This window comes from Piliocolobus tephrosceles, chromosome 14, assembly GCF_002776525.5.
Source record: "Piliocolobus tephrosceles isolate RC106 chromosome 14, ASM277652v3, whole genome shotgun sequence".
NCBI classification, from domain to species: domain Eukaryota; kingdom Metazoa; phylum Chordata; class Mammalia; order Primates; family Cercopithecidae; genus Piliocolobus; species Piliocolobus tephrosceles.
Genome location: NC_045447.1, coordinates 40764817 through 40783896, shown reverse-complemented (window position 1 = coordinate 40783896; position 19080 = coordinate 40764817). Strand labels below are relative to the sequence as shown.

The window sequence follows — 19080 nt, the reverse complement described above, 5'->3', positions numbered from 1 at the left end:
TTCTTCTGTATATGAATATCCAGTTTTCACAGCATCATTTATTGAAGAAGATGTCCTTTTCCCAATATATGTTCTTGACACCTTTGTCAAAAATCAATTGGCTGTAAATACGTGGATTTATTTAGGGGCTTTCTATTCCGTTCCATTGGTCTATGGTCTGTTTTCATACAAATATCATCTGTTTTGGTTACAATAGCTTTGTAGTATATTTTGCAGTCAAGTAGTTGAATGCCTCCTGCTTTATTTCTTTTGCTCAGTATTGCCTTGGCTATTCAGGGTCTTTTGTGGTTCCATATGAATTTTCAGATTGTTTTTTCTATTTCTGTGAAGAATGTCATTGACCTTTTGATAGGGATTATGTTGAATCTGTGGACTGCCTGGGGCAGTACGGCCATTTTAACAATATTAATTCTTCTAATCCCTGAACATGAGATGTTTCTGCATTTGTTTGTGTTCTCTTCAATTTCTTTCATTGGTGTTTTGTAGTTTTCATTGCAGAGGTCTTTCACTTCCTTGGTCAAATTTATTCCTAGACATTTTATTTTTTGTAGCTATTATAAATGAAATTGCTTTATTTCTTTTTCAGCTAATTTGTTATTGGTGTATAGAGATACTATTGACTTTTATATCTTGATTTCGTATCCTACAACTTAACTGAATTTATTGATCTGTTCTAGGGTACTTCTGGTGGAGTCTTTAGGTTTTTATAAAATATATAAGATCATATCATCTGGAAAGAGGAACAATTTGACTTCCCCCTTTCCCTTTTGGATGCTCTTTCTTTCTTTCTCTTGCCTAATTGCTCTGGCTAGGACTTCCAGTACTGTGTTAAAGACGATTAGTGAAAGTGAGCATCCTTGTCTTGTTCCAGTTTCTCCATTCAGTATGATATTAGCTGTGGGTTTGTCATAGATGGCCTTTAGTATGTTGAAATATGTTTCTTCTATGCCTAATTTGTTGAGGTTTTTTTTTTTTTTTAATCATGAAGGGATGTTGAATTTTATAAAATGCTTTTCTGCATTTATTTAATCATATGGTTTTTGTCCTTCATTCTGTTCATGCAATATATTACATTTATTGATTTGTTTATGTTGAATCATTCTTGCATTCCTAGGATAAATCCCACTTGATCATGGTGTATTATCTTTTTGATGTGTTGTTGGATTTGGTTTGCCAATATTTTGTTGAAGTTTTTTTTTTTTTTTTTTTTTGAGATAGAGTCTCACTCTGTTGCCCAGGCTGGAGTGCAATGGTTTGATCTCAGCTCACTGCAACCTCCGCCTGCTGATTTCAAGCGATTCTCCTGCCTCAGCCTCCCAAGTATTACAGGCATGTGCCACAAGGCCCAGCTAATTTTTTTGTATTTTTAGTGTAGACGGGGTTTCACCATGTTGGTAAGGCTGGTCTCGAACTCCTGATCTCGTGACCTGCCCGCCTCGGCCTCCCAAAGTGCTGGGATTACAGGTGTGAGCAACCATGCCCAGCAAAGATTTTTTCATCTAGATTATAAAATCTATGTTCATCAGGAATATTGGTCTGTAGTTTTCTTTTTTTATTGTGTCCTTGTCTGGTTTTGGTATCAGGGTAATTCTGGCCTGGCAGAATGAATAAGGAAGAATTTCCTCCTCTTCAAATTTTTGGAATAGTTTGAGAAGAATTATGTTAGTTCTTTAAAAGTTTGGTAAAATTCAGCAATAAAGCCACCCTGTCCCGGGCTTTTCTTTGTTGGGAGACTTCTTATTACGGATTCAATTCTGTTACTCATTATTGGTCTGTGTAGGTTTTCTATTTCTTTCTGGTTCAGTCTTGGTAGGTTACACGTGTCCAGGAGTTTACCCATTTCCTCTAGGTTTTCCAAATTGTTGGATATAGTTGTTCATAATAGTCTCTAGTGATCCTCTGTATTTCTGTAGTATCAGTTGTTATGCCTCCTTTTTGTTTCTGATTTTCTTTATTTTCATTTTCTTTTATTCCTTGTTTAGTCTAGCTAGTGGTTTATTGATTTTGTTTATCTTCTCAAAAAAAAAAAAAAGTTCTCATTTCCTTCATCCTTTGTATTTTTTAAGTCTCTATTTCATTTAATCCTGCTCTGATATTTATATTTCTTTCCTTCTGTTAATTTTGAATTTATTTTGTTCTTGATTTTCCGGTTCCTTGAGGTACATCATTAGGTTATTTGAAATTTTCCTACTTTTTTGATGTGGGTGTTTATTGCAATATGTTTCCCTCTTTGCACTACTTTTGCTGTATCTCATAGGTTTTGGTATGCTGTGTTTCCATTTTCATTTGTTTTAAGAAATATTCAAATTCCTTTCTTAATTTCTTCATTGACCTAGTGGTTGTTTAGGAGTATGTTGTCTAATTTCCATGTTTTTGTACAGTTTCCAATGTTCCTTTTGTTATTGATTTCTATTTTTATTCCATTGTGATTTAAGAGATGCTTGATATGATTTTGATTTAAAAAAATTTGTTGAGACTTGTTTTGTGGCCTAACATATGGTCTGTCCTGGAGAATGTTCCACATGTTGATAAGCAAAAGGTGTATTATGTTGCTGTTGGATGAAACATTCTATAACTGTCTGTTAGGTCCATTTGGTCTACAGTGTACATTAATTCTGACACTTCTTTGTTGAGTTTCTGTCTAGATTATCTGTCCAGCGCTCAAAAGTGTTAATGTCCCAACTATTATTATATTGGGGTCTACCTCTTTCTTTAGCTTTAATAGTTTTTTTTTTTTTATATATCTGGGTGCTCTGGCATGGGGTGCATATATATTCACAGTTGTTATATCTGCTTGATGAATTGATCCCTTTATCATTATGTCATGTCCTCCTTTGTCTCTTTTTGTGCTTCTGACTTAAAGTATATTTTGTCTGATATTTGTATAGCTAATTCTGCAGGCTTTTGGTTTCCGTTTATGTGGAATATTTTTATCCATTCCTTCACTTTCAGTCTATTTATATCTTTTTCAGGAAAAGTCAGATTCTTGTAGGCAGTGTATAGTTGGCTTTTTTCTTTCTTTCTTTTTTTTTTTGAGATGGAGTCTCGCTCTGTCGCCCAGTCTGGAGTGCAGTGGCCGGATCTCAGCTCACTGCAAGCTCCGCCTCCTGGGTTTACGCCATTCTCCTGCCTCAGCCTCCCAAGTAGCTGGGACTACAGGCGCCAGCCACCTCGCCCGGCTAGCTTTTTGTATTTTTTAGTAGAGACGGGGTTTCACCGTGTTAGCCAGGATGGTCTCGAACTCCTGACCTCGTGATCCGCCCGTCTCGGCCTCCCAAAGTGCTGGGATTACAGGCTTGAGCCACTGCGCCCGGCCGGCTTTTTTCTTTTTTTAAATCCATTCATCCAGTCTATGTCTTTTAATTGAGGTATTTAAACCATTTACATTCAAGGTTGTTATTGATAGGTGCAGATTTACTCCTGTCATTTTGTTAATTGTTTTCTGATTGTGTTGTACATCCATTGTTCCTTTATTCCTCTTTTATTATTTACCTTTGTTATTTGGTGGTTTTCAATACTGCTAACATTTCATTTCTTTCTCTTTCTTATTTGTGTCTCTTCTCTACCAGTGAGTTTTATACTTTCGTGTGTTTTCATGAAGGCAGATACCATCCTTTCACTTCCAGATGTAGGAATCCCTTAAGCATTTCTTGTAGGGATGGTCTAGTGATGATGAATTTCCTGTTTTTGCTTATCTGGGAAATGGCTTTATTCAAATTTAGAAATTCTTTCTTTTGCTTGATCTAGTTTATTTTTGAAGCTCTCAATTGTGTTTTTTAATTTCATTCATTGAATTCTTCAGTTCCAGGATTTCTATTTGGTTCCTTTCTTAACGATATCTAGCTCTGTGCTGAATTTCACATTCAGATCTCAAATTGTTTTCCCAACTTCTTTGTGTTTGTCCATCTGTGTTGCCTTGTATCTCACTGAGTTTCCTTAAGATCATCATTTTGAATTTCTTTTCTGGCATTTCATAGATTTCCTTTCTTTGGAATATGTTATTGGAGAATTACTGTGTTCATTTGGAGGTATCATGTTTGTTTTTTCACATTTCTTGTATCCTGACATTGATATCTGTACATCTGGTATAACAGTTGCTTCTTCCAATTTTATGAATTGGCTTTCATGGGGAAATAATTTTTCCTTACATGTGTCTATAGTGTTGGCTGGATAGGGTACTTTGGCTTTGATTCTGAATGGGCTTAGTAGTGTAGTCTCTGTATGATTTCTTTGGCTGTAATCAACATCAGTGATGGCTGTGAATTTCTCAGTAGCTTAGGCTGCAATTATTATTGGGGGCTATGTTGAGGTTTTACTGGAGATAAGGACACCAGGAAAGCTGGTCCTGGGGCCAGCCCCGGGTGGCATGTAGGGGCACTGGGTGTTCCAGTCCTCAGGTCCCCAGGTATTGTGTGTGCACATCAGTGGTGTCAATGGTGGGCCTACGTGGGATGGTCCCTGGGCCCCTAGGCAGCATGCATAGGCACCTCTAGTGGCAGAAGAGGTGGCTGGCCAGTCCTAAGGCCACCAAGTAGTGATAATGGTTGGGTAGGTGGTGCTGGAAGGCTGGAAAGGCCAGTCCTAGGGCCCCTATGATGTGTTCATGGATGCCAGTCATGGGCAGGGTGGACTAATCCTCAGATTCCCAGATAGCACATGTGAGTGGTGATGGCAGCAGGCAGGGTGGACCTGTCCTCAGGTCCATGGACAGTGTGCATGGATGCTGGTTATGGTGAGTGGGACAGACTGGTCCTCAAGATCCCTGAAGTTGTCTACAGGTGTATGGGGGTCCTGCTGCTGGAGGGGGAGGGGTTGTCAGCATCCCCAGGCAGGCAATTCTCAGGCTCTGGAGAGAGCATGCTTTGGGTCCCTTTGTCCTGGGGGTAGCCTTCCTGGTGTGGTACATTGATATTCTCTGGGGTATAGAACACTGTGTGGGCTAGAGTCCTGGGGACCCAGCTGTGCCACAGGTTCTGGCTGGTGTCATAATGCTGCAGCCCTCTGGGTGGATGTGGGGGAATGTCAGTTGGGCTTCAGTATGTATAGATGCAGGGGCTTTTAGGCCCTAGAGCAGGATGTATTCTGGTGGGTGCTGGGCTCTCAAAATGGTATCCTGATGCAGCAGCTTGGGTTTCAGGGGTGTGTGTGAATGGGACCCAGAGTGAAATCCTCCTAGAAAATGCAGTTGTATGGACTCCAGGCAGCTCTCTACACTAAGTTAATGGCCTGTGCATGCGGAAGAGCTCTCCTGTGGCTAGTATTTTAGGCATCTGTGATGGAAATGTGGACCACTCATGATCTCTTTTCCCCAGAGTGGAGAGTTCCTCCTGGCTCTGAGCTGATCTTGATCTCTCTTAGATGCTCTATTTGATGTATCTTGTTTAAGTTTTATCATGAGATTGCAGCAATTCAGGTTACATCTTCAGGCTCCACTTCCAATTCGAATTATCTTGCTATTTCCACCACATCTGCAGTTACTTCCTCCACTAAGGTCCTGAAACCCTGAAAGTCATTCCATGAAAGTTGGAATAAATGTCTTCCAAACTCCTGTTAATGTTGACATTTTGACCTCCTCCCATGAATCTCAGATGCTCTTGATGGCATCTAGAATGGTGAATCCTTTCCTGAAGGTTTTCAATGTACTTTGCCCAGATCCATCAGAGAAATCACTATCTATGGCACCTATAGTCTTCTGAGATGTATTTCTTAAATAGTAAGACTTGAAAGTCAAAATCATTCCTTGATCCATGGACTGCAGAATGGATATTGCGTTAACAGGCATGAAAACAACATTCATCTTCTTTTACATCTCCATCACAACTCTTGGGTAATCAGGTGATATGGTTTGGCTGTGTCTCCACCCAAATCTCACCTTGAATTGTAATCCCCGTAATCCCCACATGTCAAGGGTGGGACCAGGTGGAGGTAAGTGGATCACGGTAGGGGGCGGCGGAATTCCCCCATGCTATTCTCATGATAGTAAGTTCTCATCAGATCTAATAATTTTATAAGCATCTGGCATGTCCCCTTCTTGCACTCACTCCATCTTGCCACCCTGTGAAGAAGGTGCCTACTTCTCTTTTGCCTTCTGCTATGATTGAAAGTTTCCTGAGGCCTTCCCAGCAATGCAGAACTGTGAGTCAATTAAACCTCCTTTTATAAAGTAGCCAGTCTCGGGTATTTCTTCATAGCAGTGTGGGAATGGACTAATACAGCAGGTACATTGTCAATGAGCAATAATATTTTGAAAAGAACATTTTAATTATTTATTTCTGAACAGTAGGTCTCAAAAGTAGACTTACAATTATTCAGGAAACCATGCTGTAACAGATGTGCTGTCCTCCAGGTTTTGTTGTTCCATTTATAGAGCACAGGCAGAGTAGATTTAGCACAATTCTTCAGGGCCCTAGGATTTTTGAAATGGGAAATGGGTACTGGCTTCAACTTAAAGTTACTAGCTGCATTAGCTCTTAACAAGAGAGTCAGCCTTTCCTCTGAAACTTCGAAGCCAGGCATTGACTTCTCTTCTGTGGCTATGAAAGACCTAGATGGCATCTTCTTCCAGCATAAGCCTGTTTCATCTCCATTGAAAATGTGTTGTTTAGTGTAGCCACTTTCATCAAGGATCTCAGCTATATCTTCTAGATAACTTTCCGTAGCTTCTGTATCAGCACTTGCTGCTTCATCTTGCACTTTTTATGTTGTAGAGATGACTTCTTTCCTTTTAAATCTCATGAACCAACCTCGGTTAGCTTTTAATTTTTCTTCTGCAACTTCCTCACCTCTGTCAGCCTTCATGGAATTGAAGAGCTCTAGTTCACTGAGATTTGATCAGGCTTTGACTTAAGGGAATGCTGTGGCTGGTTTGATCTTTTATCCAGGTCACTCAAACATTCTCCATTATCAGCCATAAGGCTGTTTTGCTTTCTTATCATTCATGTGTTCACTGAAATAGCACTTTTAATTCCCTTCAAGAATTTTTCCCTTGCGTTCAAAACCTGACTGTTGAGTGCACTTGGCCTACCTTTTGGCTTATTTCTGCTTTCAACCTGCCTTCCTCATTCAGCTTGATCATTTTAAGATTTTGGTTTGAAGTGAGAGATGTGTGACTCTTGCTTTTACTTGAACACTTAGAGACAACTGCAGGGTTATTAACTGACCTAATTTCAATATTGTTGTGTCTTAGAGAAGAGAGAGGGCAAGAAGAGGAAGAGAGATGGAGGAACAGTGGGCAGAACAGTCAGAATTCAAAGAACATTTAACCAATTAAGTTTGCCATCTTATCTGGGCATGGTTTGTGGTACCCCAAAACAATGACAATAGTAACAGTAATGACCACTGATCACAGATCACCATAATAGATAAAATGATAATAAAAAGATTGAAATGTTATGAAAATTATCAACTTGTGATACTGGGACACAAAGTGAGTAAATGCTATCAGAAAAATGGTGCTTATAGATTTGCTCAATGTAAGGTTGCCATAAATTTCAATTTGTAAAAGATATAAAATCTGCAAAGTGCAATAAAGTGAGGTATGCCTGGACCAGAAATGAGCAATTGAAATTTGAAATTAAAAACACAATCCCATTTACATTAGCACCCAAATGAAATGAAATAGGTGTAAATCTAACAAATTAGGTAAAACTTCTATATGAGGAAATCCACAATACTATAATGAAAGAGAGTAAAAAAAAGATCTAAATAAGTGGAGAAATATTTCACATTCATAGATCAGAAGACTCAATACAGTAAGATGTCAATACTTCCCAACTTGATCTATACATTCAATGTAATCCCAATAAAAATCCCAGCACATTATTTTGTGCATATCAACAAATTCCAAAGTTTACATGAGTAGCAAAAGACCCAGAAGAGCTCACACGACACTGAAGAATAAAGTTGGAGAAGTGACATTCCCTGACTTCAAGGCTTACTATAAAGCTATACTAATCAAGATAGTGTGGGATTGATGAAATAATAGACAGATCAATGTAACAGAACAGGGAGCTCAGAAATACACCCACACAAATACAGCCAACTGATCTATGACAAAGATGCAAAGGTAATACAATGGAGAAAAGATGGTCTTTTCAGCTGGAACAACTGGACAACATGCAAAAGGAGTCTAGACATAGACCTTACACCCTTCATAAACTTTTACTCAAAATGGGTCACAGGCCTAAATGTTAAATGTAAAACCATAAAATGTAATAGAAAAAAATCTATGTAACTTTGTGTTTGGCAATGAGTGTTTTGATACATTGAAAGTATGATCCATGAAAGAAAAAAGCAATAAGCTCAATTTCATTAAAATTTAAAACTCCTGATCTGAAAAAGACAATGTAAGAGAATAGAAAGATACACTGAGAGAAAATATTTATGAAACACTATCTAATAAAGGACTTGCATCCAAAATATACAAGGACCTCTTAAAATTCAACAATAAGAAAACAACCTATTTAAAAAGTGGGCAAAAGATCTGAACAGTCTTTTCACTAGATGGCAAATAAGCATATGAAAAGATGCTCAACATCATATGTCACTGGGGAATTGCAAATTACAACAATGAGATACCAGTACACACCTATTAGAAAGACTAAAATCCAAAACACTGACAACACCAAATGTTGGCAAGGATGTGGAGCAACAGGAACTCCCATCTATGGGTTTGCAAAATGGTACAGCCACTTTGGAAGACAGTTTGGTAGTTTCTTACAAAACTAAACATCCTCTTACCATATAATCAGAACTTGCACTCCTAGGTATTTATCCAAATGAATTGAAAATTTATGTCCACACAAAAACTCACACATGAAAGTTTGTAGCAGCCTTATGTATAATTGCTAAAACGTAGAAGCAACTAAGATGCCCTTCAATGGGTGAATGAATAAACAAACTGTAGTACATCCAGGAAATAGGATATTACTCAGTGATAAAAAGAAATGAGCTACCAGGAAACAAGATATTATTCAGTGATAAAAGGAAGTGAGCTATCAAGCCACAAAAATATATGTAGGAACCTTAAACGCATATTACTAAATGAAAGAAGCCAGGCTAAAAAGGCTACATACTCTATGATTCTAACTATATGACATTCTGGAAAAGAAAAAACTATGGATCAGTGGTTGTAAAGGATTAGTAAAGCACAGAGGATATTTGGAACAGTGAATCTACTCTGTATGATATTGTAATGGTGACTACGTGACATGCATTTGGCAAAGCCTGGAGAACAGTGAACCCTAATGTAAACTAGGGACTGTGGTGAAGAATAATGCATCAATATTGGTTGATCATTTGAAAAAATGTACCAGACAATGCAAGATGCTAATAACAGGTGAAATTGTGGGGGTGGATAGAGGGTACATGGGAACTCTTTGTACTTATGTTAACCTTTTCTGTAAACCTAAAACTACCCTAAGAAATAAAGTCTATTAAGTAAGTATAAACAAAATTAAAAAAATTAATACATCTGCTGGGCATGGTGACTCATTCCTGTCATTACAGCACTTTCGAAGGCCAGGGCAGGTGGAACAGCTGAGCCCAGGAACTGGAGACCAGTCTAGGCAACATGATGAAACTCCGTCTTTATAAAAAATACAAAAATTAACGGGGTGTGGTGGCGCATGCCTGTAGTCCCAGCTACTCGGGAGGCTGAGGTGGGGGGATCACCTGAGTCAGGGGAGGTACAGTGAGCTGTGATCTTGCCATTGCACTCCAGTCTGGGCAACAGAGTGAGATCCTGTCTCAAAACAAAACAAAACAAACAAACAGACAAACAAACAAACAAAAAACCACCACCACCACCAACAAAACCCACACCATACTTTCTGAAGAGTAGATATAATGTATATGTACGATTTGAAGAACAGAATTGCCAGAACCTTACAGGACCTGTGTGCCTGTCTCAATCATATCCTCCTATCCTGCCCACCAAGAGGTAACCACAATCTTGAATTCTGTGTTAGCAATTGTCTTCTTCTTCTTTTTTTTTTTTTTGAGACGGAGTCTTGCTCTATCGCCCAGGCTGGAGTGCAGTGGCCGGATCTCAGCTCACTACAAGCTCCGCCTCCCGGGTTGACGCCATTCTCCTGCCTCAGCCTCCCGAGTAGCTGGGACTACAGGCGCCCGCCACCTCGCCCGGCTAGTTTTTTGTATTTTTTAGTAGAGACGGGGTTTCACGGTGTTAGCCAGGATGGTCTTGATCTCCTGACCTCGTGATCCACCCGTCTCGGCCTCCCAAAGTGCTGGGATTACAGGCTTGAGCCACCGCGCCCGGCCAACCTTCTTCTTTTTTTAAAAAATGGTTTTGCTACCTATGTATGCATCCTTAAACAACATTCTGTTCAGTTTCTCCAGCGTTTGAACTTGAAGCATGTGAAAGCCTGTTTTGGGTATTCATGCGTGACTTGCTGTTTTTGCTCATTGCTGTGTTGTTGAGATGCCTCCAAAGTGATATGGTGGCTGTGGCTCATTCATTCCCACAGCTGTACAGTCTTCCTTTCTTTGAAAATACCATAACGCACATATCCATTCTGTTCCTGCGGGCCATTCAGGATGCTCCCAGTTTTTGGCTGTTACGAACAGTGCTGCTCTGAACACCCAGGCTTGGGTCTCCTTGGGCATATGTGTGAGACTTTCCCTAGGGATGTGTCCTAGTGGAATGGCTGGGCTGTGGGGCATGTGCATCTTTGACATGATTCATGTTAAATAGTTTTCCAAGTGGTTGTGCCAATGTACACCGGAGTAGCACTATGTGTTGTGTTCCCTGCCTGTGTCCTCTTAGCACTCGGTTCAGTGGACACACTGCCTGCTCTTCAAATGCAGCGGCCTCTGCCTGAGTGTCCCTCCCAGCTCCCACACCTGCTCAGGCCTCCCTGGCTTTCAGCTGAAAAGCCTTCTTTGACCCTATGAGGCCAGATGGTCATCCCTCCTCGGACTCCACAGCATCCTGTACCATGGGGGTTGCAAATTAGCCACTGGCTTGTCTGTCTCCCTAACTGCTCTAAGGGGTCCTTGAAGGAAGGGCCACATCTCATTTACTCCTGTATCTCTGGAGTTCAGCATGGGGGCCCAATGCATAGCTGGTGGAGAAGGTGAGAGTGAGGCTGGAATCAGTTTGGGGCATGAGGAGTCTGTAGGGTGCTGAGCCACAGCCGGAGGCTCGGCAGTGGCAGGGGCGTCATGGAGTCAGGCTCCAGGACCACAGCCACACAGTTAGCCTGCTCTGAGACAGGCTGTGTGCAGCCCCTGAAAGAAGAAAGAGGCAGTGAAACCAGAAGTCAGGACCTCTGTCCCCCACCTCAGGGACCCTTTCCACCCGTATGTGGAGTTGGATGGCAACACAGTTAAAAGCAGACCACCTGGGGTGGAATCCAGGCTCCGCCACTCACTGGCTGCATGACCTGGGCCAGTCACTGAAGGTCTCTGTGTCTCCGTTTCCTTATCTATAAAATGGGGGCAAAAATGTCTCCTACCTCACAGGATTATAATAAAGATTAAATTAAATGAGTTCATATTTGTAAAGCATTTAGAACAGTACCTGGCACACGACAAGTGCTACAGAAATACGACATAGAAATGGCCGGGCACGGTGGTTCACACCTGTAATCCCAGCACTTTGGGAGGCCGAGGTGGGTGGATCACTTGAGGCCAGGAGTTTGAGATCAACCTGGACAACATGGTGAAAGCCTGTCTCTACTAACAATACAAAATTTAGTCAGGTGTGGTGGTGCACGCCTGTAGTCCCAGCTGCTTAGGAGGCTGAGGCATGAGAATCACTTGAACCCGGGAGATGGAGGTTGCAGTGAGCCAAGCTCATGCCACTGCACTCCAGCCTGGGTAACAGAGTGAGACTCTGTCTCCAAATAAAAATAAAATCAATCAATCAATAGTTATCAATCAATATCAGAAATGAATAAGGGTGGGGGCTGGGTTGCCCCCAGTAGGCCTCCAGGGGACTTCTACTCCAAGGACCCGGGAGTACAGTCCCCCAGGATGAATCACTTCCATGGGTCCTTCCTGTTATTCTCAAGCCCTGGGTTCTGTTTATTTCCCTCTCACTGCTTTCACAGTCGACAGCGATCTGAAGTGACAGGCTTATTTGTCTGCAGGTTTAGTCTGCTCCCCTACTTGCCTGCAGGCTGCCATGAGGATGTGGCTGCCATGGCTACCTGTGTCTTCCCATGGAAGATGCCGGCCGTGGGGTGCTGGGTGGGCTGTGTGGGGGCTGGCTGAGCCATGGCCCTGTTCTAGAGAAGCTCAGCAGAGACTTCTGACTTGCTGGGAGTCCTGACCGGGGAATGTTTGGGATGCTGGGGGAGGAAGTGAGGCAGAGTAGGTTCTCAACTCCAGCGGAGCCAGTGAACACAGGGACACCTCTCCATAGGAGGTAACACTGGTGCTGAAGCTGAAGTCATCTACTTGGCAGAGAAGATTCTGGAAGGGGACACAGCATGAACAAAGGCTAGGACGTGTACCACATTGCAAGGCCCACGCTTGGAATCTTCAGATGCTCAGAGTCCAGAGCACACAAGGGTGTCTGAAGTAGGTAAGGGGGAGGGAGGGATGGGTCACAAAGGTCTTTCATCACCTCTCCCCCAAGCCTAGGCTTTCTGTTTGGAGGTCCTGGACAAAACAGCCCCTTGAAGGAGACTTTAGGATACCTCAGCCCCTGGGCATGTTGTTCAACTACCCTGTTATGTCTGACAGAGGAAGGTCTGAGAGAAACTAACAACTTGGTGCTGTTTGGTAGAAAAACGACAATAAACAGGGCTGTGGGTGGACAGATCAAAGGGTTCTGTTACCATAGCAACAGAGGGACAGGCCAACCCTAAAATAAAAGAAGAAAAGTAGGCACCCACCAGAAAAGGTTCTGAGAGAAATCTTAGCACACCCCGGAGGGAGACACAGGAACAGCCTATCTGCGCCTTGCCTTGGACAATCTGGGTGGCCCTGGGCCCTGGATAGCACCTTTCCAGGTTCCGTTTCCTTATCTACACAGAAAGGCACTTCTGCAGCACCCTGGGACTCCTCAGTTTGAGAACCAGAGCCTTGGAAAGTCTGGAATGTGCTACGGTTCTATGCACAGAGCCATTGATAGCCGCAGTGCTTAATACAGAATAGAAGGAAGGCAGGTAAGAGCCATAATAGCAAACCATCAGCTAGACACATCAGACTGCACAGGTTTACCTTGTCTAAATGGTCTAGTAGGACAGGCATCCCCATTTCCAGAGTCTACTGACTCTGGCACTGTCGGTGTCTCCCTAACACACCTGGAGCCTTGGGAAACCCCAGTGAATACTCAGTTCCCACCTTCATCTAGAATAGAGGCGGCAGCCATTCAGCCTCCCCAGCCCACTGTTGGGCTCCACACTGAGCCACTGTGTCTCGTTCTGTCCACCTGGCCCAGCTCCAGGCCTTCCACAAACTCTGCCTGACTCACCCTGCTCTTATTCCTTGATCTCTCCTGGGCCCTCGGTCTGCCCATTATTCTACTTTTTTCTCCTCATCTGTAGAAGGGGAGAACATCCCTGCCCTACTCACTTCCCAGGTCTGTGGCCAATGAACAAAGGTTTAAGAAAGCCTGCAAAACCGCTAAGAGCTGCCCAGGTGTTGAAAGGCAAGGTTAGGTACTGGGTGAGAGGGTAGTTAGTGCTACTGTCACTAACCTGCTGGGTAACCTTGGGTAAGTTATACAGCCTCTCTGGGTTTCTGCTTCATCATCAGTCAAATGACAAAGGACAGCATCTACTTCCTAGAATTGCTGTGAGGATTAAATGAGTTACCACATGATGCCAGCTGTCATCATCATCATCGCTCTTATTATCATCATTGCTTGTTATTGTCACCGCCACAGGCTCTCCCTAGCTCAGGGGCCCAGTTAGCCAATGATAGCTCTTCCTAGTTTGACATCCTGTCCAGATTTCTAAATTCTGGTGGTGGCCGGGGAATTCTCTTGGGATGAAGTGGGACCCACCCAGCTGTTCTGTTGCCCAACTTGCAGGATGAATGGTGACCAGATGTTCCCCCGTCCAAAAGTAGCCTGTCTGCTCGAGTGGACTCAGTTCCCGCCCCCTTGGCCCGTGGGCACAGCCAGTGTTGGGTCCGTCCTCCTTGCTAGTTCTGGTTGTATCTGTCTGGAGTCCCGCTTCCTCTCAGGAATATGTGGAAGGTGGTCAGGTGGAGGGACATATTTCTCCACCTGTTTCATAAATGGCATTCTCTGCTGCTGTTTTGAATGCATAACTTCTTACCGAGCTGAGTAAACCCTCTGTCTCGAGATAAATGAGGCTGAGCATCTTATTGTCTATATAACCTTCTTGTCTAGAAGGATAAAAGGTTCTGCCCCCAATGCATAGAATGACCATTTCTGGTTTAGTTTAAGAATTCACACTAAATTCCACAAAAAGATTTCTCAAATAAAGCAGTGAGAGAAACAGATTCTTTTTCTCAGTAGAATTTGCTACACTGTACAGAAATCCTACCAAATAGCACACCCCACTGCAGCTCAGCTGTACCCCGCAAAGACAGTCTAACTGTTTTAAATGAAAGTCAACAAAACTACAACCTCCAAAGGGACTCAAACTTCCCTAATCTGGAGAATCCTAGAAAGACCAGTGCGAGTTCAGGGCAAGGCTGACTGCAAGACATCTAAAAAATATATTTAACAGTACTTTTATGTGAGGTTCTTGATTTTAACAACAAATATCTGACAGCAAATGTGTGAAAAGAAATATATTGCTCATCACTTTGAAAATAATATCGTACCTAGAAGGAGCTTTCAGAATGTTTACTCCCTAGCAGCACTTTTTAGGAGATTTACTTTAGAATTGGGATAAATACGCAATGCCATTTCTCAAGTGATGGATCTTATAAATGAAGGCTTCTACAATGTATGAGAATATACTCTTTTAAAAAGCCCAATATTTCCCCTTCATTCTGCGTGTATTAATAGTAAAATCAACTTCTTTCACAACACCTTATATTTGGCCTCCCTGGAATAACATGTCTCAGATGGAAGGAAACGGAACTGATGAAGTGTTCCCAGTGGGGTACTGGGCAGTCTGGGTGCCGTGCAGCCTCACTGTCCTCATGTGCCAGGGGCTGCATCTGCAGGCTTCCCTCCTGCCAACATGGAGGGCTTACCTCCATGCTGTACTTCTCCACTGTCCTCCGCAGGGGGTCCACGGCCTGCCAGCAGATCAGGATACACAGGTCAATCAGCAGCATGCCGCCCACAATCACAAGCAGTTTCTGGTCCTTGATGATCTACAGAGTGGGAAGGAGCGGAGGGGAGCCGATTGAGAGATAGCTTCCCACGCAGCAACTAGGGGCCCAGGTCAGGGGAGGAACCTGCATCATGAACCCCCCAGCTGGAGAGTCTCCTGCGATTCCCCATCACCCACAGGATAAATCCAGCCAAGCTCCTCTGCGTGACATTCAAGGTCTTTCACAAGCTTGACCTTATCACTCCCCAAACACACGTGTATTTTGTTGAAGTTTGGCCACTCCTAGTCCCTGGTCGAGCTGTGATTTTCACCCTCCAGGTCTTTGTAGGTGCTAGTTCTTTTGTCTGGAACACCCTATTCTTTCTATTTGGCAAACTTCTAATAATCCTTAAACACCTCGATCAATTGTCACCTCCTCCATGAAGCCCTCTCTAACTCCTGCAGCACAACTAATTACTCCACAGCACTTTGCTCACATACTTAATTATCAGGAGGAACCACAGTAGTAACAACAATGAGAAGAATAGCTAACATTTAATGAACACTTACTCTGTGCCTGCCTCTAGGTTGATGGTCTCAGAGGCAGTGTCTCATAGAAAGTCAAATATTGTTGTTATTCTTATTTTATGGATGAGTAAACTGAGGCTTAGAGGGGGCTAAGTAACTTGCTCGATGTAATAAACTTAATAAGCAATGAAGCCTGGATTTGGACCGAGCTCTCTTTTCTCCAGAATTCACATCCTCAAACATTTACAGCTCCAATCGGAAGCTATATTAAGTTGTATACACGTCTTCCCTCCTCAGTAAACTGGGGAGCCCTAGACAGAAAGAAAGCCCATTTTATCTGTGTTTCCTCAGCACCTAACAGGGCCTGGCATGCAGTAGCTACTTAAAAGTCTGATGAATTGAATTGACATGAAAGAACATAAAAAGAAGAAATATAACTCCCATTCCTCTTTGCAGCCTGGGATATTTTTATTACTCTGTGAGACTCCTAGCCCACTTTACGTCTGTTTGATAGGGATCAGCCGGGGGATAAATATTTTCGGTGCCAAAGCTGACCTGTATTTCATTCACTTCATGTTTATATATCCCCTCACTCTCCAGAAAAGCTAATGTGATGAAGTAGTTCTGGGAAAGACTCATGGAAAAACAAACAAAATTCAGGCAGAAGCTTAAGAAATATCACCAGGTTTGGTTTTTAACGATTACAGCCATTTTTAAAGGAGAAATAAAAACCCGAGGGGCCTTTATGTTACCGAATGTAAAAAGAACACGAGGAAAGTGTTGGCTCAGTGACTGCCAAGGAGATCAAATCCAGCAAAACCACTTTACCTGGGGGCAGGGCACCAGCAAAGCCCGCTCTGAGATTTTCAAGGATATGGTGAACTGCTGGTGCTTTGCAGAAACCCAGCTTAACTCTCACCCTCTGGGGAACTAGGCAACTACCTGCCAGTCTTGAGAAACTGGGACAAAATGCCTAAGGAGCTTAGCAATTAGGGGATGGGCTGGAAGGAGCCTCATATCTACGTGATGCTGAACACGGGGCTGTTTGAGCCCCCAGGCATTTGCCCAGCTATTCCTGACCCCTGGAAGGCCTGACCTGCACCTTTCTGCTGGCATACTCCTACCCTGATTTCAAGGTTGAGCCCAAGCAGCTTCTCCTCCTCCATGAATCCAGGCATACCCTGCAAGGGGCATAGATGGCTTCAAAAGCTGGGCACCAGAATTTTCCTCTTGTAAACGTCATAAAGTAAACCCTTCCAATTTAATGGCTCAAGTATGAAGTCTGAGGAAGTGTATTTTTTTTTCTTTTTTTAGATGGTATCTTGCTTTGTCACTTAGACTGGAGTGCAATGGTGCAATTTAGGCTCACTGCAGCCTCTGCTTCCTTCCCAGGTTCAAGCAATTCTCCTGCCTCAGCCTCTTGAGTAGCTGGGATTACAGGCATGTGCCACTACGCCCAGCTAATTTTTGTATTTTTAGGAGTGACAGGGTTTCACCATGTTGACCAGGCTGGTCTTGAACTCCTGACCTCAAGTGATCCACCTGCCTCAGCCTCCCAAAGTGCTGTGGTTACAGGTGTGAGCCACGGCACCCTGCTGGGACAGCGGAATTCTAAAGGATTTAAAATTAAGTGGACCTGAGTTAGAATTCTGGCTTTGTTCCTTGCTACCTGTGTGACCATGAGCCAATCACTTCCTTGCTCTCATTCTGCATTTCTCATTTGTAAAATGGGCAGGGGTAGGGAAAGGGAGAGAGGAGAGCTTCTGTGTTATTCTCCAAGTATGGTATAAAAGAAAGAACACAGGTTTTGCAAGTAGAAGACCTCATTCTAATCCCAATTCTTGTCAAGCGTGATCTTGAGCAAGTTTCCTCACTTTGCTAGGACTCAGTTTCCTTTTTTTAAAAGTGTGGTCAGTGATCCCTAAATTGCACAGTTAGTATAAGAATAAAATGAGATAAGGTACGGAAAGCATTTAGTGTCTGGCACAGAGAAGATGATCAACAAATGGTAGCTGGCTACCATTACTTGGGTTTTGACAATTAGTGATTCTGTGTTTATGTGTAAGACATAGTGACATCTAGGGGCAAAATGTGATATTGCACCTAAGCTCTACTAGACATGGGACTAATCATCATGGGTGCATGGTGGGAAGATGCTGAGAATCAGAGGAGAGGAAATGGTTATTTTCCTTTTGGCACCTTTCACAAAACCTGGCATGTAACCAGTGTTTGTGACTGAATGGGTTTAGGCTAAGTAGTTATGAATCGTTTTTTATTTATTAATTGTAGAAATATTTATTGAGTGCCTACCCTGAGTCAGGTTCTGTTCTAGGCACTGAGGATGCAACAGTGGACAACATAAACATTCTGCCCTATGAAACATGAATGTTTGTGGGGAAGACTAGTAGTGAAAATTACACAAGTACACCCATGGGAATACAAAATACAATGTCAAGTAGAGGTGATTTAAAATAATCTTAAATAATGAAAAGAGAGGGAAGGAAAGAAAAAAAGCACTGATCTGAGCACCAAAGACCCCTTGCATTAGGCAAGGCCATCTCTCTATTCTTAGATTCTTTGACTTCCTTCCTTCTCTTAAGTGCTGCCTGAACTTCTCTCTGGGTTATGTCAGTGCTCACTGATGCTATCACATGCAGTCCTCTCTCTGGGGGTAGGAGGTACTTAGTGGCAGATGAGCACCCAGTAATGATTAAGCACCTGGTTCTGGAATCAGATCTAAGTTGGAAATGAACTAACTAGTTGTGTGATCTTCGGTAATTCCCTTCCCACTCTGAACCAGTTTCCTCATCTAGAACATGGGGATAATATTTGCACATGCCATACTAGATTACAAGAGCCTGGCTTACAATAACTGTTCGACAGATCCAGCGAGTTTTACTAAATGTGACTTCTGGGTTGTTTAGAGCAGGGATTAGCAAACTATTGATTTGGCCCACCATCTGCTTTTGTAAATAAAGTTTTATGGGAACATAGCCATGCTCATTTAAATGAACATACCCTCAATTACAAGGAGGGTAAGGTAGAGAAGAGAAATTTACACTTTTACCATACTCATTTAAATGAATGTCATTTGCATATTTGTCTATGGTTGCTTTCATTCTATACAAGCAAAGTTGAGTAGCTGCAACCGTGACAGAAGAGACTGCAAATTCTTACCTATTGACTATTTTGGCTCTTTGCAGAAAAACGTGGCTGATGCTTGGTTAAGAGAAAAGGGCATTTCTTTATTTTTTCAAAAAACTTAAGATTTTCTGACCTATTCAGACTGGCCTTCTACTGGGGCCAACTCATTTCTTCAGGGAACACCATTCAGGGGGAATAC

General features: G+C 42.5%; 1 protein-coding gene across 1 annotated transcript in view; it reads right to left on the bottom strand.

The window, feature by feature from the left end:
• Positions 1-19080, bottom strand: part of GABBR2 (gamma-aminobutyric acid type B receptor subunit 2) — a 422876-nt gene that overhangs the window by 60488 nt on the left and 343308 nt on the right. The window contains exon 13 of the mRNA XM_023202917.2: positions 15148-15270. Coding sequence (XP_023058685.1) covers positions 15148-15270 — 123 coding nt within the window. The remainder of the gene's footprint in view (positions 1-15147; positions 15271-19080) is intronic.